At 51.6% G+C, this 20,586-nt stretch overlaps 9 protein-coding genes across 9 annotated transcripts; 2 read left to right on the top strand and 7 right to left on the bottom strand.

The window, feature by feature from the left end:
• Positions 1–571: 571 nt before the first annotated feature.
• On the bottom strand, positions 572–2,898 carry BDP55DRAFT_753084 (major facilitator superfamily domain-containing protein; the record flags this gene model as incomplete). The annotated part of the gene is made up of 3 exons (XM_060580685.1): positions 572–1,894; positions 1,973–2,261; positions 2,833–2,898. The coding sequence occupies 3 exons, from the start codon at positions 2,896–2,898 to the stop codon at positions 603–605; spliced, it is 1,647 nt and encodes a 548-aa protein (XP_060425291.1). The 3' UTR covers positions 572–602.
• Positions 2,807–4,464, bottom strand: BDP55DRAFT_676331 (proline racemase). Its single transcript, XM_060575810.1, has one exon. It carries the CDS (start codon positions 4,124–4,126, stop codon positions 3,083–3,085), a length of 1,044 nt encoding a protein of 347 aa, XP_060425290.1. The 5' UTR covers positions 4,127–4,464; the 3' UTR covers positions 2,807–3,082.
• Positions 4,465–5,748: 1,284 nt separating this feature from the next.
• Positions 5,749–7,920, top strand: BDP55DRAFT_676328 (fungal-specific transcription factor domain-containing protein). Its single transcript, XM_060575809.1, has 4 exons — positions 5,749–6,393; positions 6,472–6,788; positions 6,856–6,989; positions 7,049–7,920. The coding sequence occupies exons 1-4, from the start codon at positions 5,967–5,969 to the stop codon at positions 7,728–7,730; spliced, it is 1,560 nt and encodes a 519-aa protein (XP_060425289.1). The 5' UTR covers positions 5,749–5,966; the 3' UTR covers positions 7,731–7,920.
• Position 7,921: 1 nt separating this feature from the next.
• Positions 7,922–8,838, bottom strand: BDP55DRAFT_718992 (uncharacterized protein). The gene is made up of 2 exons (XM_060578427.1): positions 8,681–8,838; positions 7,922–8,630 (listed from the first exon to the last, which is right to left on the bottom strand). Exons 1-2 carry the CDS (start codon positions 8,783–8,785, stop codon positions 8,115–8,117), a joined length of 621 nt encoding a protein of 206 aa, XP_060425288.1. The 5' UTR covers positions 8,786–8,838; the 3' UTR covers positions 7,922–8,114.
• Positions 8,839–9,976: 1,138 nt separating this feature from the next.
• BDP55DRAFT_560708 (glycosyl hydrolase family 61-domain-containing protein) lies at positions 9,977–11,371 on the bottom strand (the record flags this gene model as incomplete). The annotated part of the gene is made up of 2 exons (XM_060570014.1): positions 9,977–10,288; positions 10,496–11,371. 2 exons carry the CDS (start codon positions 11,369–11,371, stop codon positions 9,977–9,979), a joined length of 1,188 nt encoding a protein of 395 aa, XP_060425287.1.
• A 1,355-nt stretch (positions 11,372–12,726) lies between these two features.
• On the bottom strand, positions 12,727–14,055 carry BDP55DRAFT_676322 (uncharacterized protein). The gene has a single exon (XM_060575808.1). The coding sequence runs from the start codon at positions 14,004–14,006 to the stop codon at positions 12,981–12,983; it is 1,026 nt and encodes a 341-aa protein (XP_060425286.1). The 5' UTR covers positions 14,007–14,055; the 3' UTR covers positions 12,727–12,980.
• Positions 14,056–14,570: 515 nt separating this feature from the next.
• On the bottom strand, positions 14,571–16,741 carry BDP55DRAFT_676318 (mitochondrial carrier domain-containing protein). Its single transcript, XM_060575807.1, has 2 exons — positions 15,638–16,741; positions 14,571–15,576 (listed from the first exon to the last, which is right to left on the bottom strand). The coding sequence occupies exons 1-2, from the start codon at positions 16,525–16,527 to the stop codon at positions 14,976–14,978; spliced, it is 1,491 nt and encodes a 496-aa protein (XP_060425285.1). The 5' UTR covers positions 16,528–16,741; the 3' UTR covers positions 14,571–14,975.
• Positions 16,742–17,083: 342 nt separating this feature from the next.
• BDP55DRAFT_295907 (2Fe-2S iron-sulfur cluster binding domain-containing protein) lies at positions 17,084–18,087 on the top strand. The gene is made up of 3 exons (XM_060566584.1): positions 17,084–17,458; positions 17,511–17,617; positions 17,681–18,087. The coding sequence occupies exons 1-3, from the start codon at positions 17,235–17,237 to the stop codon at positions 17,914–17,916; spliced, it is 567 nt and encodes a 188-aa protein (XP_060425284.1). The 5' UTR covers positions 17,084–17,234; the 3' UTR covers positions 17,917–18,087.
• Positions 18,088–18,257: 170 nt separating this feature from the next.
• BDP55DRAFT_560837 (Rrp15p-domain-containing protein) lies at positions 18,258–19,115 on the bottom strand (the record flags this gene model as incomplete). Its single annotated transcript, XM_060570025.1, has 1 exon — positions 18,258–19,115. The coding sequence occupies one exon, from the start codon at positions 19,113–19,115 to the stop codon at positions 18,258–18,260; it is 858 nt and encodes a 285-aa protein (XP_060425283.1).
• Positions 19,116–20,586: the final 1,471 nt, after the last annotated feature.

Below are 20,586 nucleotides of genomic sequence, written 5' to 3'. Positions count from 1 at the left end.
GGACCACTCTCACCCACGACTCATTGTGAACACCGCGAAGAAGTTGGATGTTTGAACCCAGAAGTGTGTTGCACGAGATTAGCTCCTACTGTGAAGGCGAGCATTTATATTCGCATTATGTCACTTTTCGGCCGATGTTCCATGGTGCACAAGGGATGGAGGCGTGGTGGACCTTTCGGCTCGGGAACTCGCGGTACGATGATGCTGAAGAGCCAAGCCGAACCGAGATCGCCAGCCGCAGCGGACTGGAATGTCAGTGTGCGGGCAGCGACCCAAACACGAGACTTTGGCCAAAACATTAACTGCGTCTTGTATTCGTTATGAATCAAAGTCCTACGATGTAGGCCCGCGCTAAAGAGTTAATAGTTATGGTTAGGTGGACCACTGACTGTATGACTGGCGTCTGTGAAATTCCTAGGCACTCTGTCTGGGCACTTGGCTTCGAGATAATAGAATTCCACAGAGGCAGTCTCTCAATTATCCATTGTCTTGAATTGCGTTTTCTACTGAATTTGGCTGCGTCGTTCTGGCCCCACTGACCCCTCGTTAAGATAGCTGAGCTACACACGAAGCCATGGGTTATCTCAAGCACCGACACGGTTCTAGGTTCTGCTTTCTCTTTCCGACATGTAAGCACGCCATCTCGGATTAAGGAGGTATACAGGAACACCGAGTAGAAAAATGAAGCCAAAAATACCGGCCAACACACCAAAAGCGGTCTGATAGCCCCATTTCTCAACCATGGGAGTCAATCCATACGTCACACCGAAAGAGACCACATTCTTCGTTCCCACCACCACGACCAGTGCCGGCCCGGGGTGTTTAGGTGCGGCTTCAGATGCAAAGCTGGTGGAAATGATAAGAACGGAGGTAAAGGAATACTGGAAGATGGTCCATCCAATGTAAGGACCCCACCATGTGTAGCCTCCTGATGCCGTGTAGCCATAGAATAATAGCATTCCGACACCGACGATAGCAGGCAAGACCAACACGACCAAGTGGTGTTCGGGGATGTGTACGCCTCGATTCCGGCGCGCGAGGTATATGACCAAGGGATTGCCGACGAATGTGCAGAACAACATTCCGAGAACGGCGCCAATGACGCCGCCAACATTGATCAGCCCAACATCCTCCGACTTCCAGTGATAGTTCGTCACCAGAACAGTGTTGTAGGTTAGTGACATGCCAACACCGCAGCCAAGAGCAATTGAAGATGTCAGCACTGCATAAATTATCCCCGGGGACGAGAATGATTCCGCCATGTGCTTCCAACTCAAGACCATAACCCGCATCGGCTGGGGATGTGGTGTTGACCAAGGTTTGATGCGCTGCAAAAACGACTTTTTCTCGAAGGAATCAGTCGCTTGATTGGCTCCCGGAACCGTGAGGCCAGACCGGTCCATCTCCTCAAGGTACGCCTGGGCTTCGGAGTCGGGAATGACACGAGTGACACCAAATTCGTCCGTGATTACGACTTGTCCATCCAGCGACTCGGGCTGGCGAGTGAATTGTGTCTCGAAAGCGAAAAAGAACGCAATGACCAGTCCGACGGCAACAGTGATTACGAAGACCCAGTAATACCAACGCCATCCCAGGTCATGGTTCAAGTATGACGAGGTTAAGTTGATAGTTGAGGATATCGCGTTTTGTGCCATCCAGTAAAGGCCAAAGATCTTAGAGCGCTCATGGAGAAAGGTTACTTCAGTGAGCATCAGCGGGAGAAGCGACTCCGAGGCACCCGTGGCCAAGCCTTGAACCACCCGGGCAGCAAGATGTCCATTATAGCTATTTTGCAAAGCGGCAGCGATAGTTGCTATCAGCAGGATAACCATGAATCCTAAGAATACCGGGCGTCGACCATATGCCAGGGCGAGAGGAAGAATGATGTAGTTGCCTAGTCGAATGCCGTTGTTAGGTTCCCAACTACTCAAAGGATGCTCAGCAGCAGATATGGCCGCAGATATGAGCTTACCGAGACCAATGCACAAGGTTGGGATGGTAATTAAGAGAACAATATCTTCGGAAGAATATCCCTGAGGGCCATACATCGCGAAGAATTCATGCAAAATTGCACCAAGGCCACTTGCAATCGACAAGCCCATGCTAGAGAACCAGCAGCAGCAAAAGACAATGCCGTACTTCTCCCAAGGTCTGAAGCGGAGGGGATCATTCGGATCTGAGGATGGAACCGGGATCTTACGAACCTCTCCATCTCGGTTGATGAGAAGTGCGTTGCCCTCAACGTGACCGTCGTGATTGTGCTGCAAGCCCGGCTTGCCGAGGGTTTCGAAATGCTCAATCTGACTGTCGTGTTTCGAGTCGCCACTGCTTCCCGGGTGACGAGGTGAAGACATCTTGAAGGCTTATCGAGTATGGGGGCTTGAGGTTTGTTATGGTGGCCTATGGTGTTGGTGAAGAAGATGAAGAAACCTACGGGTTACGACTGCGAGCAACAGTCGCAACTGCAGGGGTATTTGATGCACCCAATATTGTCTTGATGGTGATTGGGGATGAGAGACATGGATGCTGTGAAAGCGGACGCGATTGAGAGCCTTGATATTTCAATATCGTGAGCATTGTTGAAGATGTTAGCCGGAATTGAAATCCGGGGTAGACATGGGCCACCCCGTTCCCCGGAGTGGGGGTATGGATGAGAGGTAATACTCCGTACGGATAGTCTCAAGTCCCCCGCAATCTCTTCGGTTCGGCTGGGGGATAACTTACCATTCGGCTCGGGATCTCAAGCTTTTGGAAGCAACATGGCGCAATGGACTAGTACACAATCGTAGGGGCTCACGTTGACTTGAGTCTATTCTTTATTCATAAACCCACACGTTGCTTGACAGTCTCGGGACACGGACTCTCAATTTCAGTCTCAACCTCTGCCGCCGCAATCATCAAGGAACATACACCCGGTGGCGGGGCCGGGGCTATTAGAAGCTAGCAACAAGGGACACAAGACTAGGACTCACGTGTGGAAGCTCTGCCAAGGGTAGATTGGACTCATTCTATTCCTCTCTCTATAGCTGACTCAGAAAGTCCAGATGTTTTCGCTTCGGTGGCTCAGCTATGACAACCTACCCTAGGACTCGTTATTAGGGACATGCCATTGGTCCCCCACTCTGAATCCGGTAGGAAAAGGGTCTTCAGCATCCAAAATGACCTGCTTGTAGCTAGTAATCCATGCTCTTCCCTTGATAGTCGGTACGATAGCATCGATATCTCCGACTTTTACAGTCCGGGAGATGCAGCACTCGAACGCTGTGTCAATGACACTAGTGTGCTTGAAGTATTCGCCAACTGCGAGCTGGCCCTTGGCATGCAGCAGAGCCATGCGCGCACTGGTACCGGTACCACACGGGCTACGATCAAGACGCCCGGGAGACACCACAACAGTATTCTTGGCAATTTTCCCAACGGCGTCTTGGTGAAGCGGCTCCGTAAATTCGAGGACCGAGATGCCCTTGATTTCTGAGTTCTCCGGGTGATGAGGTGTGTAGGCAGCTTTCAAAGCTGATTTGATCCTTTCGCCAAGCTCCACGAGCTTCGCGCCCTTGCTCGGTTCGATGGCCATCCCGACCGACGCCGCGTCCACAATAGCGTACCACATTCCGCCCCAGACAATGTCGGCGGAGACGGTACCGACCCCCGGGACGTCAACCTGCAGATCGAACCGGTCGACGAATGCGGGCACATTCTCAAACGCCACGGATTTGCATTTACCACCTTGGCACTCCGCAGTGATGCTGACGAGGCCAGCCGCCGTATCGAGAGAGAATTTGGTGATTGGTTCTTGCATGGGGATCATTCCTGTCTGCAAGAGTACCGTAGCCGTACAGATGGTGTTGGATCCGGACATCGGCGCGTACTCTTCGCTTTCCATAATCAGGAATCCTGCAGCGGCTTCGGGATTGCAAGGCGGGAGGATCAAGTTCGTGTTCTTTGGCGATCTGCCTCTTGGCTCATTCAATAGTAGCTGACGCAGGTCGTCCTTATGCGTCAGAAAGTGCTGTAATTTGTGCCACATGCTTGGCGCGGGCACATCTAGAACGCCGCCGGTGATTACATCGCCGACTTCACCCTCCGCGTGGCAGCCTACTACGTTTATGATACGGCCCGCGCTCATCTTCAGTATTCGATCAAGGCTGAAGAGTCAGTTCTCGCAACGGGGAGTTAGGCAGGTGATGTAGTCAAGGGGTTGATATGAATTTGTCGCTTGAGCTGTTGGAAGATGAAGGGATGGCCGATTGGGACGAGCAATGAAGAATTCTTGACCATCTCAATCTCAAAGAAACACATGCACTCGAAGTCATTTAATAGGGACCGAAACGGAGCCTATGTCGAATTTGATGCTCCCCGCATCCTAACGATGCCCCGCAGAGCACGGCGGAGACTTGCCGAGTTTGTTTGCTCTGGACATGCTGCATGATAAGCAGATGGACCCAAAGTCCCAACTAATTTCTCATTGTTCAAAGAAAGCACCCTGATTACTGGTAGTGATTTAATTAGCTCTGAAACCGAAACTGAGGTGATATCTTTTGTGGACAAACTTCCAGCTCTCGTGAAATAACGTAGTAAAGGTTGCCAGCCCAAGCAACCGGAGAATCGAAGAGCTATTCACATGACTTCCATAGACATATTCGGACGGTATTGTCGAAAACAAAGATTGAGGCGCGATCTAATAACCTCGGTCACGTCAGACTAGAAGTCGGTACAATGATCTTGTTGCGCATGCTACGTACTAGTAGCCCGGAGTAGCAACATCTCGGAGTCGTGAGGCGATATCTGATTGCCGCCATTTGCGGCCCGCTCTCGTTGAGTGCCAAGAGAACTATTCGCTGACAACCGCATAAGTAGGTATGATCGGCCCACAACCCCAAGGTAAGCATTTAGCATGTCCGTGGCTACGCATAAAGAGTGGTCTACGAGCTAAGACAATCAGCTACGATTGAATTTCTCATCTTCCATTGATGCCAGACATTGTATGGTTGTCAGAATCCCGGGACGGCCGACTACGCGCAGTCTCCAGAGCGTGCGGTAGGCCATCATGTTGATCTTGCCTTCGCATTGAGAGTTACAGACCTCGCTTTCGATGCATTTCTGTCACGAGATATAGGTGAGGTTAATGCTGCCCATAAGGAGTGGTCTACTTTTTGTGACAATTTCTAATACTTGTAGTATCCAAGGCTTATTCTACCTCTATGTAGCGAATCGTTTTCGTATCATGCCTTACTCAGAGCTCACTAGTAAATCCTTTCGAGGTGTCGAAAAGTTCAACCGAGGTCTATCGATAGCAGCCAAAGGGATCGGCCAACAGCTTGGATTGAGAGTGTGAGTGTGGAAGCACAGCTGAGTACAGGGGTTCAAGCTTCCCTCTACTGCCACCGTGAGGGCCGACGCAGCAGGTCTGCGGACTGCTTCTGCCTAAAGGAACTGTCAGGGGGCCGACTCTAGGGCAACGAAAGACAATGATATCATCCTTGGCCTATTGAGAGACACGTGTAGGCAGGCGCCCGCGATGGTCAATGATTTGTTGGTTCGCGATACCATAAGCCCCCACATATCCATCACCCCTCCCACATTGGCTGAGACGCTGAGTCCTCTAGGGCTGAGAGAATGTTGATCGGCGGTTGTACTTGTTGCCCCCAAGGCAAAGCACAGCATGGCAGTCTTGACCGGAATAGGAAAATACTCTGGCCAAGACCAACTGATAAGCGGATCGTCTTATTTGGTGTTGTACATTGGGGCTCAAGCAAGGCAGCCCGCGCACCCGGAGCATAGGATACTTAAGAAATCCAAGCCTATGCGAATCTGGCCTGAGTTGAACCCCTCCAAATTCAACCCTCGACTGTCTCGTCCCGTCGACTTCTTCTTACTCAATTTGGTAACGCTGGTGCATATTAACCTGTCACTCGGGTAGGGCTGAACTGCACCTTTTCGGACCTGATCCACGCCTCGAAATACAAATGTCGTCAACCACTTTTACAATAATGTTGCCATCACCTCAGCCATCGTCATCGCCAGAGAGCCCAGAGAAGCGACGTTGCTGGGAGTGTCAACGTCGTCGGCTTGTTTGCGACTCTGTAAAGCCAGTCTGTAACAAATGTCGTGCTTCCGGCATCGTTTGCCCTGGCTACGATGACAGAAAGCCACTGACTTGGCTCGCACCTGGCAAAGTCACCTGTCGTACTCGACGCAAAGGGCGTGGGGTAGACAAAGGCACTGGCACGACGAAGATCATAAAGAGAACGCCAAGGCCAAAACGCCCAGAGGAGCCCCTGGATAGCGAAGCGTTGGCTAAAGCTGCAAGCAGGATCAAAATTGGCGGCGAGCTTGTCTTCCATTCCACTCTGAGGACTGACATTTGCGACGTCTTCGAGGCTGTCCAGTACTGTAAGTTGCACAGCACTTGATAAAAGATCTCGCCATCACCGAAACCTTTCAAACTGCTCTAACGGTCAAACTATTTAGATAACGACGTGTTCTATCCGTACACTAAGTCGGGGCACTCACGAAAGAGCAACGTATTTATCGCTGAAATTCCTCTCAAGGTCGTCAAATATCTGCCAGTCTCAATTGCGCACAACTTGGTTGGAATTGCGTACCATCATCGTATGCTTGTGCAAAAAGAATGGAAGAATGATTGTCCTTCTATATTACATGCACAACACCGAATGCACCACCACCGAGGTCTGTCGATCCGAGCCATCAACGAAGATATCGCCAATCCAAAGACCCAAAGTAGCGATGTTGTACTCACAGGGGTCATCCTTCTTCTTCAGTCCGAGGTGAGTCTAAATGATGCGTATAGCTTCTTCCATGTAGCTACAATGAGCGCTGATCCATGACGAATAGATCAACGCATGTATTACGCCGCACTGGAGGCACCATGTAGATGGTCTCCTGGCTATGCTCGAATATCGTGGAGGTGCTAGAAAATGGGCCACATCGGCGACATATCTCCAAGCCATGGTCCTGTCTTTTATGATGTAAGACCAACGTCGTTGGGTAAATCTGGGCCATGATACTAACCCCAACGATAACGTAGTGTGATGACCTCGGCGAATACGACGAGCCCACCTCACGACCAAGTCACAATCTGTCCTCAAGAAGAGTTCATGGACTTAATCCAGGAGTTTTATCCACTCGGATTGCACCCACACATTCCTTGTCCAATGCCGCTGTTCTTAGAAATATCGCGGATTAATCACCTTCGAGCTGAGGTCTCCAAGGAACATGAAGCGATGGACAAGTCAACAGCGAATGTAGTTGCAGAGGAAATTGTGGCAAGGATCGAAAGTTTTGATGGAACAGACTGTGACTCTTTCTACGAAAACAGGCATCACCGTGATCTGATCGCTTCGATATTTCACTCTGCAGTGGCCGTCTTCTGCATCTCATCGCTACAGAGTGTTGGAGCCTTGCCTAAGGTCCATCGCTTGACAATGCTGAGAACCATGCACGGGAATCGTCTATATTCTCTCATGGAAGAGACGAGAAATCATCCACAAGTGAGAAAGTCAGTACAATGGCCATTGGTTGTTGCTGGTATCGAAGCTTCAGTTCGAGTAGACAAACGTCGGCTTGTAGGAGAGCTTTACTTGGAGCAAGCCAAGGACATTGCCACGCCATTACCAATGCACGCCAAGAATGTTCTTCGCACCTTCTGGGATGGAGGGGCTACAGACTGGGATGAATGTTTCGATCAGCCTTACGCATTTGTTTCATAGCTTCGGGTAAGCTCAGGGAGACAAATCGTTGAGAAAGAGACACGACATCGTTAGACCCACTTGACTGCGAGGTGGTGTAGTAGCCGTTGCTGTGTGTTGAGTAGAACGACGATACCATGACAGCAATAAATATTTGTATTTTAGGTTGATATAATGAGTGGTACGTTGTATGGTTTGCTGATAAAGAAGGTGATGACGCCTAGCACAACGAGGATGCTTCATCCACGTCCTCCTCTCCAAACGCATTCTAAGTAATGTTCGTAGATGCGACTTTGCTCCTAAATTCGAGAAGTTATTTTCCCATGGTTATCGTTCCCTTTCGCAGTTTTACTTTTCGAGACTTGAAATTCAAGAACAGAGAGAGGTTTTTCAGATTTTGATCACTCAACAAGTTGACGCCCTCACGTTGACCTTAAGGTTGTCCATGGCCGTCAAGTACGTGATGGTTGTTCCTGTGATAGTGCTGGTGGTTTCGAAGCTGACGCTCTTGAGATTCTTCTCGTTCACAAGGGTGCACTTTGCCAAGTTTCCTCCAATAGCCATGGGGTCATATGGGCAATCTTCAGTGATGGTGTTACCGTTCACGTCTACTCCCTTAATGGTGAGCTTGCAAGGCCTCTTCTCATTCTCGAGACCAGTCCGAACACACTGGAAGTCGAATGTCTCGAGCTCAAAGCTCTTCACCTTTGACCCTTCATAGTCTTTGGTGATCAACGGGCTCTCCAGTGTCGAGGCCGTGGTGATGGTGCCGTACACCAAGAAGTCGTTCTCGCGGAGGTTGGGGCTGAGAGCCCCACCGACAGATTTGACTCCGAGACCCGAGTACTTCAGCTGTTTGTAAGGGGTAGGCGGGAACACGGGGTTTAAGATAGGAAAAGCACTCGAGCCAATGTCTTTGTACTGAAGCGCAGGTCAGTCACGTAGTTCTTCGCCGTAGGAGAGTCACTTACGGTGAGTACGTATGAGGTGACCTGCTCGCAATCGTTTCCAGTCGGAGATGCTATAATACCTCCCACGAGAAGAGCAGCAGAGACGACGTGAGAAAGAGGGGCCATGATGATTTAAGGGGTATATCGAAGAATGTGTTACTGGTAGTGAATTCCTGGCTGATGATGATGTAGTGAAAAATATGATAAGAGGGCACATATGGAAGCAGAGACAGTTATTTTATAGGTTTTCTATTCTATTGAATAGATCGTGTTTCTAGATCCAGATGTCTTCGCTCTCCTAGCCTTAGATGAGGGCATGGTCAGTGGAAAACAAACATGACAGGAACAAAGACAACATCAGACGTCGATCATCCGATCTGAAGTTTCACAATGTTCACTATAAATGCAGTCACATATTAGGTCTTAGATCAATTGGGTGTACAGACATTCGTTGTCGCCTCACAGACAAAGATTTTGGGCAACTGAATGCCTTGCCAGCGTTAGATCTTGTTCTATTGTCTGTTCAAATCCATGATTAATGTTGGTATAGGCTACGGCCCCGTCCAAGGTCTGCCCATGAAGTTGAGGAAGCCCTTAAAACGGCGATTTAACGCTCATGCACAAATACCTACAGGATGGGAGTATCCGTCGAATACGGGACTTCATGCTCTGTGCCGAAGAAGGGAGATCTCATGACGTGGCGAAAGTAGGCACAGTTTCCCGTGACACATGCGATCTGAGACGTTCGGCAAAGGCGGGAACTAGCTGTTGTGTCACGCCGTCTAATACAGCAAAGAGGCCGGCAAGGTCTAGAACATGGCTAGTCTCTTGATCGACGATCGGTCTCTAGAGTAGGTACGAGGGACCGCTAGCCAGCCTCCTCGGGTCATTCAATTAGCATACTAAGATTACCCACGGGATTCGACTCCTAAGTCTGTTTGACGATGAGATCAAGACATCACATAGACTGCTCCAGACCTTCTTCAGGTAAGATCTCGATTATAGACATATTCTGTAAACTCGCATTAGCATAAAGCCATGACGGAAGTAACGTAGTCCAGAGAGCATTGAGAATTTGTTACATCTGAAGTCAGACAAAGAATGAAGAGGCGAGTGAGACTTGGGTGATAGCTCTTGGGCTTATTCTTTTGAAAAAGGAGGTCATCTAGATACTAATAACAAGTACATGATGAAGAAGCAAATAGCTGAAAGAAATAATTCCGCCCAGGTTTCCATACAACGCCGACGCTCCATTTTCAACAACACCATTCCTCACCACGCAATATCATCCAGTGACATAGCCGAAATTTATACAACTCATACCGGAGTACACTGAGCGTAGTACGGGTTGGCCGTCTTGCAAGTAGCGCCCGGGACACAAGACGCCGGGCTCTCAGCCGGCCAGTTCATGCCGCCACACTGTCCATACAGAGACTGAGCTCCCGCCGGCACAGGACCCGGGGTACATTGCGCGTAGTACGGGTTGATAGTAGCGCAAGACGCGTAGTCTGGGCACCTGGTCGGACCGGCGTAGTTTGAGCCACCGCACTGACCGTACAGGTTCTGAGTCGGTCCTCCGGCGGGCGGTGCCGTCGTGGTCATGGTCAGGAAGGTCGTGGGTGACGGCGTCTGAGACGTTGTTCTTGTAATGCTGATTGGAGAGTTGTTGCTGGTGCCGGTGCCACTGCTTGAGCTCGAGGTGGAGGTGGAGGTCGAACTTGTACGAGTAAGTGTGATTGTTGTTGTCGCAGCAGTAGTGGAAGTGGTGATGAGAGTGACAGTATCCGAAGTCGAGTTGCCGAAGCTGATTGTACTTGATGATCTGCTAGGAACAACAGAACTCGAAGTTGGGACACTGGCGGAGGCCATGACAGTTGAGCTTGCGCGGATTGTTGTGCCATAAGGGGTAGCGCTGCCTGAGGCAGTGATCTGGATCCTCGACTGCGGAAGCATGGAAAATCCGCCGGGGATGATGGCACCACCGGGAATGACATAGTCGTTGAGGTTGTCCCGGTAGATGTTGTACAGGATGCCGGGGTCATTGGCTCCATAGAGAGCGGTTCCCGGTATGCCAGCTGGGTTGTCCGTCCCATAACCGGTGATCTCCAGGTTGACGCACTGGGGATAACTCTGCGCTCCATTCTGCTGACCAGCACTGTGGAGGGCAATGATATCGTGGCGAAGAACGTAGTGACCTGGGGCAACATTGGGCGGGATACGGACGGACCACGCATTGCCGTTATTGATCAGCACTGTTGCCGCCCACTGGTTTGTCTGTTGCGGGGGGTTAATGAGACCAGCGCCGTCAATCTTGAAGAACTTGAGTGCCGTCTTGTCGACAGCGTTGCAAGGTCCGTTACAGTTTGCCAGGAAGTCCATAACGGGGCCTTTGTGACTATCAGGCCACTCCGTCCATTGTAGCTGCACAGTATCGCCGGCAGCAACTGTGATTCGGCCCTTGCCCGATACTGCTTGTCTGTGGCAGATGATATCCGGGGCATTGTAAGCATCAGGTGCGACAAAGCCGTTGTCACGCTGGTCTATCGTCCAGCCGGCCACAAGTGGAGGGTTGTTGGTGTATGGGTCCTGGACGGGGATGTAGTTGCGATATGAGACGCCGTTCACGACGATGTTGGTGACGTGACCGTGAGCAGTAACCGAAGCGACAGATGCCAAGACGGCTAGAAGGCCGGTTGTCTTACGGTTGCCCATTGTATGAAAAGAATGTGAGTCGGGGCTAGAAAGCGTCCGAAGAGGAAGGGATGAGCAACGAATGAAAAGAACGAATGTGTGAAAACAAAAGTAGAACGACTGATGATCCCCTCTTTCAGGGGCGAAACTACTGGAAGCGTTGGTCTGAAAGCTTTATACTTGATAGTCCCGGTGAGTTTACTCGCGTGAGATCACCATGTGTGAGCTAGGGATAGCAGAGTCAAACATTCCAAGCACCGGTGTTACCTCACATGGTCTTATATTTCGCGAAAGGGAGGCTGGCCGTTGTCTCCCTGGCTAGCTGAAAGTTCAACGCGTGACAAGAGTTTGCCGCCGATTCTGGCTTCTCGTTGGTGCGTACAATGTCGTCGCCTTCTACTCCGAGCTATGAGGTACGGCAAACTCTTCGACATGTTGCCGGAAGCAGGGGCAGATAAAAGCCAATCCCACGCCACGTGGAGAAACTAAGTACTAACTAGGCACGTGTCTTTCAACCTTCCGAAAGTGACATGCTATTGGTATCTGAGAGATATATCAAAATTTAGCCGCCCGTCGCAAACGGCTGGGAGCTTCTGTCACCAACTACGGAAGCGAGCCGCGGCCGAAGCAGGTGGTCGACGATAAAATTTTCCTAGTAATGACATTGGAACTTTGCAGAAGCGAGTGTCAGAGGCGCGGGAGCTAGACGCAGAAAATTCTGCATCTAGGGATGCAAGGGAGAGTGTCTTCGGGAACCCTTTCGACAGAACCCGTATTCGCGACTGGAGTTGGCGAGCCATGAGAGGCAATCGACCACGACGACCTAGGTTCTGGTTAGTCAGATCTTAGGACAAGGTACTAAAAGTTGACGATGCCTACTGGCTTTCCAAATGTTTGGGTCAGGGTGTCTGTCTCTGAAAGAACTCGGTCGAGACACATAGGGCGTCTAAATTTGTTCCGTGAAAACACGAAACGATGCTTACCGACTAGCGTACTTCCCCGACAGTTTAGCCTGCTGTCAAGCAGGATAGCGTGAAGATATGTTACCAATTGTCTCAACGTCCGCCCATCGGCGGCGTGTGTGGCCCAATCGCGGTCCAGCGGACTGCTTCGGACTATCTACCTTACACGACCAACTTGGCAGGGCGGCATACCTGGACGAGATCCCTCACCGAGTCAGAGGGAGGCACGGGAGGCTGATGTTCTCCACGGAGACATTCTAGCTGCTGGAATCGAAGCCACACCTGAAGTCTGCCAGATCATGGTGGAGATGTTTCCAGGCTCCATTCCAGACGCAAGAGGGATCAGGAGTCGGAACCTCCGAATCATGCCTCAAACAGGAAGACATAAGAACGTGGCTGACTGCCAGCGTGTGAGGACCGCGTGAGGATGTGCATATGTGAAGGGCGACAGCAGTCTGGATAGCGCCCCTTGGAATGACAAAGATCCTGACCTGTCACTCTACGCCTACTTGTAGTCTCATTGATCTATGGGGCGCACCACTTGGCCAGTACCGATGTTGTGAATGATGCAGGGCTCAGAGAGAGTGTGTCTCCTCACTCGAGCCGGTACCGAGGGCCGGATTGAGATATCGCCTGAATCACTCATCGACTTTGTGATTGGTCCCATCCTAAACGGGAGAGCAAGCTGGCTGAAGAAGGACATGTAGACTTGGCAAAACATCTTGCGTGATTGTGTATGTAACCCGTCGTCTATTGTCCAAAGAAAAAAACATCCGATGCCACAGACTCGGTGATTGCGAAAAGTTCAGGTTCCTCCTCTTCATCTTAGGTTTAGATCGCTGCAAAACAAACGCTTTCGGATAGGACGGTCCAGCCATGCTTAGCGGATGCCTCGTCAACGTAAACGCCTCTTCGGGGTCGAAAGCCGGGCAAAACAGACGCCTAAGTATAGATGGCCTCCGAGAACGGACTCTTGCTTTCCTATCCAATGCTTTTGTATTAAGACGGGAGCTCGAAACTGGCGGTGGCCCGCGTCTGGGGTGCAGCGATGCCATGTGGATGGACCATGGCATGCTTGGCAAGTTGACACGCGGGAGCGTTATGGGCCGGAAGGCTAGTGGCATTGTCGCTATTGAAGCTGCCCTGTTGCTGACATGCAGTTGAAGTATGCCTTGTCGCCTTCTGAGTGGGGAATTTGGTGTGATACGATGTAGTCGAGGGCGTATTGCTGATATAGGTATGTCCGTTTTCCAAGGAAAGGCAGTGGCGGCAGGCTTTCCATGTTGCCATCTCCGTCTTGAATCTTGGGTTTTCGCCCAAGACTGGTGTCTCAGCCTTCGATGATGGCGATGTGGAAGAACATGAAGGGCATGAGAACGACCATGCAAGCATTGCGCATTGCAGAACGGATAACGCCCAACGCAACATGCTTGAGGATGATGCAGGTGAGAAATATAGCGTTTAAGGCAGAGCTCACGCGGAAGATTGAAGTGCGTGCCATGATCTTGGTTGAAGGTAGAAAGGGAGATATTGAGTAGCTTGAAGTACGTGAGGAAGCGATGAAGAATGAGTTGAGATGTGATGCATAAGGTGATTGCAACAAGACAGTTTACGAAAGGACAGGCCGCGCTGGTCCCCTTTTGAAGTTTTTGTGTCATCCATCGGACGTCGTCCTCTTTTGGCCGTCTCTCCATGCGAAAGACCAGACAGGCAGACCCCCTATGGCAACGAACCAACACGATAATCCAAGCACGATGACATGCTGCCATTGGACGAGAACCCACGATACCGGCCCTTGTCTGCCTAGAGTCCATGTCCCCTCGGATCCTGAGGGAAAAGGCTTGCAGTGTGCATGAATGGCGTGTAGACAGCTTCCGGAGAGCTGTGGCGCCCATCTTGAAGACGGGCACTCGAGCATCCGGTGGCTAATAGTAAAGGAGAGGCTTCGCGGATCCTGCCACGCTCATAGGGGCGGAAACATCCTGCCAGGCTGTCATTGACTCATTGGCGTTCCTGGAGGAGAGATAGATGCCCAAAATCCGCAGATGACCTGCCACGATGAGCCCCTTGGTACTACTGACAGCTGCATTCTCCATGCAGGCACCCTGCACGACTTGGTGGGTAAATGTATTGGCGCCCTCCTCGAGCCAGTTTCTGACGTCGTACGAAGAAAGTTCTAGTGGAATCCCACAGATACGGACGTATTTAAATCTGACGGAGGGGTAACACAACCTTGAGATTCGCACATAAATTGGGCTTAATGGGAGAGTGTGACGGAAAAGACTAAGTTTAACGCAGAATGTTTTATTAGGAGTAGTGGCTCGGTGGCCCCTGAGACTATGGAGTTTGGATTCCAGCAGGACGAAAAAAAGTACAGAGAGTACCGCGTTTCGATGGATGTTTTTCCTTTGCTTCGCTTTGGTGCAATCAAAATTTGAAAGGAGGATATCATACCGTATCTCATCATGGTCGTGGAGGAGAGAGTTGTTCAGAAATTCGAAAATTTGTCCCCATAACGCCAAGAATCCCGCAGCCCAAGTACACTTCTAGTACAGCAAAATTACAGTCGCTTGTTTTGTTGTTCGCACTCGCACTTTGCATTCGGCCGTTGGTTGAAGTTATTGCATATCGGCCATTGGACAGCTCGCTTGAAAATCCCTCTTCTAGAATTCACCCTCGGCACTGTTCCCGATGACCCCGGCGGTCCAAAGTCCGACCAGGCCCCACCAGGAGACCTTCCAGCCGCGCCATAGGCCGTCAAGTCCTTGGCCCTTGCGATAGACCGTTTCTGCAACCTTGGGCTTGCCGCCCCTGACTTTCTTCACCGGTGCGGGCGCGGTGGGGATCGCCCGGGTGCCTTCCTCATTCATAATGTAAAGCATGGTGCCGAGGACACCGTTATAACGCCCAGCCGGGACAATAGTCTCGAGCTTCTGGTCCTTTCCTGAAAGGGCCCGGACATGTGCGGGAGTGGAGAGGACGGCAACTTGGCCGCGCCGGAGAACGGTCTCAAGAGGAAGCTTCACGAACAGTGCTACCGAGGAAGCGCAGAACTTGGCGACTGAGAATGTGGTCGGAGAGACGCGGCTGTCGATAAGAAACCTGGTCCGTAGGACGAGTGGTGTCGACAGGGTGAGGATGGGGTGGATGAGCGAATGGAAGATTGTGGGGATTGCGAGCGAAGAGGGGCAGACGTAGGATGGGAGAGCTCGCAGAGTCGAAAGTGTTCTCCTTGACCCCTTTGAAATTGGTGTGACGAGTAGTCTATCCCAGGAGTTAGCACTGCATTGAAACCCGAGTAAACATGAGATAGCCAGTGACATACCTTGTGCGCACCAGGTCCAGAGGTGCGAGAATGAGGCCCGTTGCAACGGCCGCAGTAGCGGCAACGCACAGGGAGGCCCACGGATAGGGCGAGGCAATATCAATCAGCCGATCAATATCTTCCTTGACGCCGAGATCTGGTACGTTGAACAATGCACTCAGGGCACTTCTGGACCAATTTTCCAACAGCGAAGAAAGCACAGAGTATAGGAACGTTGCATTCGATCCCTTCCACACGCCCCAAGCTCCCTCCTTTTGCCACAGTTGACCAATAACTTCCATCAACGAGTCGGATCGACGGATTGTAATCTGGTGAGCCGGCACGGACTGCTGCTTCGCTGCCGGTGTCTGTGGAGGTGTGGAGGAGGAAGGAGACTGACGGCTCCGATGGTCCCTGGAATAGGACGTGGTCGGCGTGCTGGGGACGTTCGAGGTGAAGTAGGCAGGCTCGTCGAGATCCGAGTCCGAATCAGCTTCATCGTATGCCGTGTTTCCATAGCCGGAACGCCTTCTCTCGGAGACAGGAGTGGCCACAGGTGTCGGTACTGCCGCCAAAGTCACGTCATCATGGCTCCGGACCTGTAAGACCGTCTTTGCAACCTCGAAAGGCTGGGCCATCAGGACGGAGGTGTATTTCCATAGCAGCTCGTCGACGAGGTCCTTGACAGTCTGAACAACAGAAGGAGACGGCTCGCTGATGTAGTCTTTGTAGTCGATGTCGGAAAACATGTCGCGTGCCTTTGACGCGTACCGTTCGCTCGTAGCATTGGCTCCATGGCGGGCAAATGGATTCGGGGCAGATGAGGCTGATGTCGGGTCGGGAGGCTCTCCTATGGTCGGCGGCTTGTAGTATGGTCTGAGGGGATTCACCCCGTCTCGTTGAGTAGCCATAGTCTCGTTTGGCGTTTGTTTATGGCTCAACTCTCGTGATGCATGATTTCGGAAGCTTTCCACTTTTGCTACCAATTTTGCATGATGAAATGGAAATCACCTCGGAGATAAAGGCTAGCGGGGCCAGCACACACGACAGTGGACAGCTCAGTGGACGTGCCTTCCCTTATGCTTTTTGGTGCTTGGTAACAGCTGAAGGACTCCGCTGTTGAACCGGACCGCCAATGGGATCCGCCCCTTCCAGCTGGAGGACTCTGAGCAGTGAGCGGTGACGGCAGCATCCAGGTACGTACCTCCGCTCCAGCGGTCCAGGGATCTCCGGAGGCGGAATATTGCGAATCGCCGGCCGATAAGCCCGAGAGGTGTGGGCCTTATCGGAGCTCCTGCAGGCGTCCGGGCCTATAGAATTTTCCCTGAATCCAATGCATCTCCACAGTTCCTTTGCGCATTTATCGAAGCTTTCCAACAACTTTTTGTCATTGCTTGCGGGCACCCACCACCCACGAACCGAGCAAGCTAAACAACTCAACTGACTGCTGGACCGTGGTGTCGTTTGTGTACAATTGCCTCATAGCCCCTCGTTGTTGCTTCTTCTCCTTCCACCGTGCCCTTGAACTTCCGGCGCGCCTCCCATCGACTCCCCTTACACCGAGAAGAAATCGAGAATCCCGGCTGTGAAGCCGAGAACGGACTCATACCAAACAACCATGTCTTCAACCAGACTCAGCACAAGCCTCTGCAGGATGGCTGCCAGCGCATGCCGACAGGCCCGCCCGGTGCAACGGCAGACCCGAAGCATCCACAGCCAGATTGTATCCAAGAGGCCGACACAGCTCGCCTCCAGACAGCTTCAGTCGCCTACGGCGCGTTCTTTCTCGGCTTCGGCTGTCCAAGCGCATGGCCACATCACCCCTCCGAAGGCGGGCGAAGAGTGAGACCGTCCACCACAGTCTACCGAGGCTTATGCTGATGAAATACCACAGGCTGTGGGTGACATTCGTCGATAAGGACGGAGACGAGTTCAAGATCGCTGTAAGCGAAGGGGATAACCTTCTTGACGTTGCGCAAGATAACGACTTGGAGATGGAGGGTATGTAGCAGCACTCTTGGCGGTAACCACGGGATCAATCACATGCTAACCACACATCCACAGGTGCTTGCGGAGGCTCTTGTGCCTGCTCAACATGCCACGTCATCGTCGCCGAAGAGGAATACTACGAGAAAATGCCCGAGCCCGAAGATGACGAGAACGACATGCTTGACCTGGCATTTGGATTGACTGAGACAAGTCGATTGGGCTGCCAGATAACGATGACAAAGGAGCTAGACGGCCTCAAGATCAAGCTGCCCTCGATGACACGGAACCTCCAGGCCAGCGACTTCAAATAGCAAGCGCACTCTTTCAGCATTACGGCGTTGGAAGCGACATACCACACAATTATTTAATCAGTTGTACTATATCATACATACATCGTGTCAAAAACAGAAGGGAAAAGGTCTACCGGGGAGGAAAATAGGGGAGGTGTTCTTCAATCAAGCGCGGCATCACGGATGGGATACATCGGCTCGGCTCGGCTTATGCTAGATATTGGCGGGTATCAAAGGATGGTGGGAGGGAATAACATCACTCCTCTTAAGATTATAAACCTTGGCAAAATTTGGTGAACGATGGGTGGTAAAACAGCCCGGCCTGTACAAAGGCATTGGTATCCATTGGTATCCATTCTGAATTAAGCCTCCTCCAATCCGCCCTTCTTCAGACCTCCTCCTCCGGACGCGATCAGGTCCAAGAATCCCTTCTTACTCATCTCGTTGATCTTCTCCTCCCTCCGCACGACACCCACGACGCCGTCCTTGCGTGCCTTCTTCTCTGCCTCGGCGGCCTTGACTTGCGCCGCTCTCACGGCGTTGAAAAGCTTGACCACACCCCTCTGCGCGACCTTGCGCAGCCTCCGCTCCGTCTCAACCATCTCTCCCGTTGACGTCTCTTCCGTCTCCGGTGCGACCAGCACGTTGCGCACGCGGCCCTTTTCCAATGCCTCCTTCCTCTGTGCCCTCATCTGCTTGCGCGCCTTGGACTCGAGCGCCTGGTCGACGGCCGCCTGGGCGGACTGGTGGGCCTCTGCACTGCGGGCAAGGACGGGGTCTGCTCGTTTCGCGTTGGAGAGCTTGGTGGACAGAATTTTCGACATGAACGTTGAGAAGGCAGACGGATCGTTACGTTTGGACTTGATGAGATTGGGGTTGCCGCCGTCGTCACTTTCATCTTCTTCTGAGTCGGAATCCGAGTCGGTGCCCACGGGCGCGTCTCTACTCTTCTTCGGCTTAGGGGCTGGTTTCGTCTTCTGCTTGGGTGCTGGGAGCTTGTCATCGCCTGAGCTCGTTGAGTCGTCGTCCGAGGCAGCGCCATCGTCGACGGCCGCATTGTGAATATCATCGTCAGAATCGAGGAGGTTTACCGCGTCGAATTCTTGCTCTTCGTTGTCGGAGGCGGGCTCGGCTTGCTTCTTTTCTTGTCTCTTCTGCTTCTTGGTTGGGGGCGCAAGGCGGCCATCGTTTGTCCGCTTCTTTGTAGCTGTTCCGGCCATGGTTGTGGATTTTGTGTTGTAGTCAATTGGTGTTGATGGACGGTGGTGGTTCTGGTACTCGACTTTGGCTGGAAAAAGTTCCCCATGCCGTCTTTGCAGGGTCAAATTTTTGGGTTCGGCAGGTGGGGCCATCTTCTTATCGTCGGCGTCCATAATCCGATAAGAAAGCCCTCACCGAGCCGCTGAACCACCTTCACCGAGTGTTGCCCCATGAGTTGCGCCGCAAGACCCACACGGCGGTCGAGCCCCGATGTTCACCACACAGTGCAGCAAATTTGTAGCATTCATGCGGGGAGGCGATGCCGTCTTTCCTTCGAGAGGGTTTGGGCATTTCGTTTGAACAACGCCTGCAACAGATGACCTGGAAGAAAAATCAATCTCGACTCCCGAGCTTACTTCAGGACATGCCTGCAGTGAAAAGAAAGAGTCGCAAACGTCTTGGACCTTAGACTCTGCAGAACTACCGGATCATCTGAAAATCTTTGTGTCCTAATAACTGCCCATCTACTCCGTATGCTGCGACGAAGCGGAAGGGCAGGAACGCGTTAGACTACCTCAAATTAGTGCACCATCCATGGTGACGGCATCGGCTTGACTTCCTTACATAGAGTTTTTTCGTATAATTATTCGTAAAGTCGGGGAGGTTCGAGCTTCTGCCCTTACCATTTCGGGTCCCTGCAGCCGACATAATACTGGGCAGACCAATACCTACCTAGCAAAATTGAATAACCCCATCTTTGTCTTGACGTCTTACATACATGCTATCGCCATCCGAAGCCAGTACCACCGATTTACGCCAAACTTTTCTAAGAAAACACCAACTTTAAACATAGCTTTGTGTAGCTCGGGCCCGCTCTTCCATTAAATCTAGGTTATCCCAAATTGTACGGAGATGGATGGTATCTTTTGTATCGATGGTTCTATACAGCATAGCCAATCACGGGCCCTTCTACGGAGTCGGGGAGCCCATGGCCTAATTTGGAAAGAGCGGATCAGGGGCACTGGGTCTCGTCCCTGTTCAGCCCGGATGTTGCCTCCGGCAAAAATCCTGCCTTACATCATGCAAAGGAATAGCTATGCTGGCCGAGTAGACCGCGTTGACACATACCGCGCGCTTGCTGACTAGTCCTTTGACAGGTCTGTCTTGCGGTCATTAATAACATGTCACTCAAGGGCGCGTGGGTGATACGCCGTGACTCTCGTAGCCATACACCCCCTAATCTGATCTGTAAATACTAAATTGTGCTATCCAGCCAAGGTACTTGCTACCCTCTAATACTGTGTCAAGGCCACAAAGCCCATAGGGATCATTCTGATCCCGACTTACGACCAACCGTTGTGCCGTATCATCTCATATGCACCGATCTCACGGTAGACATATTAGATTCCATCCACGAAACTAGGCGAGCAGGCTAAACCTTACTTTTCAAACATCGCGTCTGTATTCGGGACTTACTATGAAACTGGAAAT

Source organism: Colletotrichum godetiae, assembly GCF_030913485.1.
Source record: "Colletotrichum godetiae strain CBS 193.32 chromosome Unknown BDP55scaffold_48, whole genome shotgun sequence".
NCBI lineage: Eukaryota > Fungi > Ascomycota > Sordariomycetes > Glomerellales > Glomerellaceae > Colletotrichum > Colletotrichum godetiae.
The sequence above is the reverse complement of the archived record's forward strand: the minus strand, read 5'-3'. Positions and strand labels throughout refer to the sequence as shown.

Excerpts from the sequence above, each read along its gene's own strand:
- BDP55DRAFT_676328 (XM_060575809.1), top strand. The coding sequence starts at position 5,967 with ATGTCGTCAACCACTTTTACAATAATGTTGCCATCACCTCAGCCATCG. Across the intron at positions 6,789-6,855 it reads TCCTTCTTCTTCAGTCCGAG|ATCAACGCATGTATTACGCC; the intron begins GTGAGTCTAAAT and ends CATGACGAATAG. Across the intron at positions 6,990-7,048 it reads ATGGTCCTGTCTTTTATGAT|TGTGATGACCTCGGCGAATA; the intron begins GTAAGACCAACG and ends ACGATAACGTAG.
- BDP55DRAFT_718992 (XM_060578427.1), bottom strand. The coding sequence starts at position 8,785 with ATGGCCCCTCTTTCTCACGTCGTCTCTGCTGCTCTTCTCGTGGGAGGT. Across the intron at positions 8,631-8,680 it reads TCACCTCATACGTACTCACC|TACAAAGACATTGGCTCGAG; the intron begins GTAAGTGACTCT and ends CCTGCGCTTCAG.
- BDP55DRAFT_676322 (XM_060575808.1), bottom strand. The coding sequence starts at position 14,006 with ATGGAGAGACGGCCAAAAGAGGACGACGTCCGATGGATGACACAAAAA.
- BDP55DRAFT_676331 (XM_060575810.1), bottom strand. The coding sequence starts at position 4,126 with ATGAGCGCGGGCCGTATCATAAACGTAGTAGGCTGCCACGCGGAGGGT.
- BDP55DRAFT_295907 (XM_060566584.1), top strand. The coding sequence starts at position 17,235 with ATGTCTTCAACCAGACTCAGCACAAGCCTCTGCAGGATGGCTGCCAGC. Across the intron at positions 17,459-17,510 it reads CCTCCGAAGGCGGGCGAAGA|GCTGTGGGTGACATTCGTCG; the intron begins GTGAGACCGTCC and ends GAAATACCACAG. Across the intron at positions 17,618-17,680 it reads TAACGACTTGGAGATGGAGG|GTGCTTGCGGAGGCTCTTGT; the intron begins GTATGTAGCAGC and ends ACACATCCACAG.
- BDP55DRAFT_676318 (XM_060575807.1), bottom strand. The coding sequence starts at position 16,527 with ATGGCTACTCAACGAGACGGGGTGAATCCCCTCAGACCATACTACAAG. Across the intron at positions 15,577-15,637 it reads CTGGACCTGGTGCGCACAAG|ACTACTCGTCACACCAATTT; the intron begins GTATGTCACTGG and ends CTCCTGGGATAG.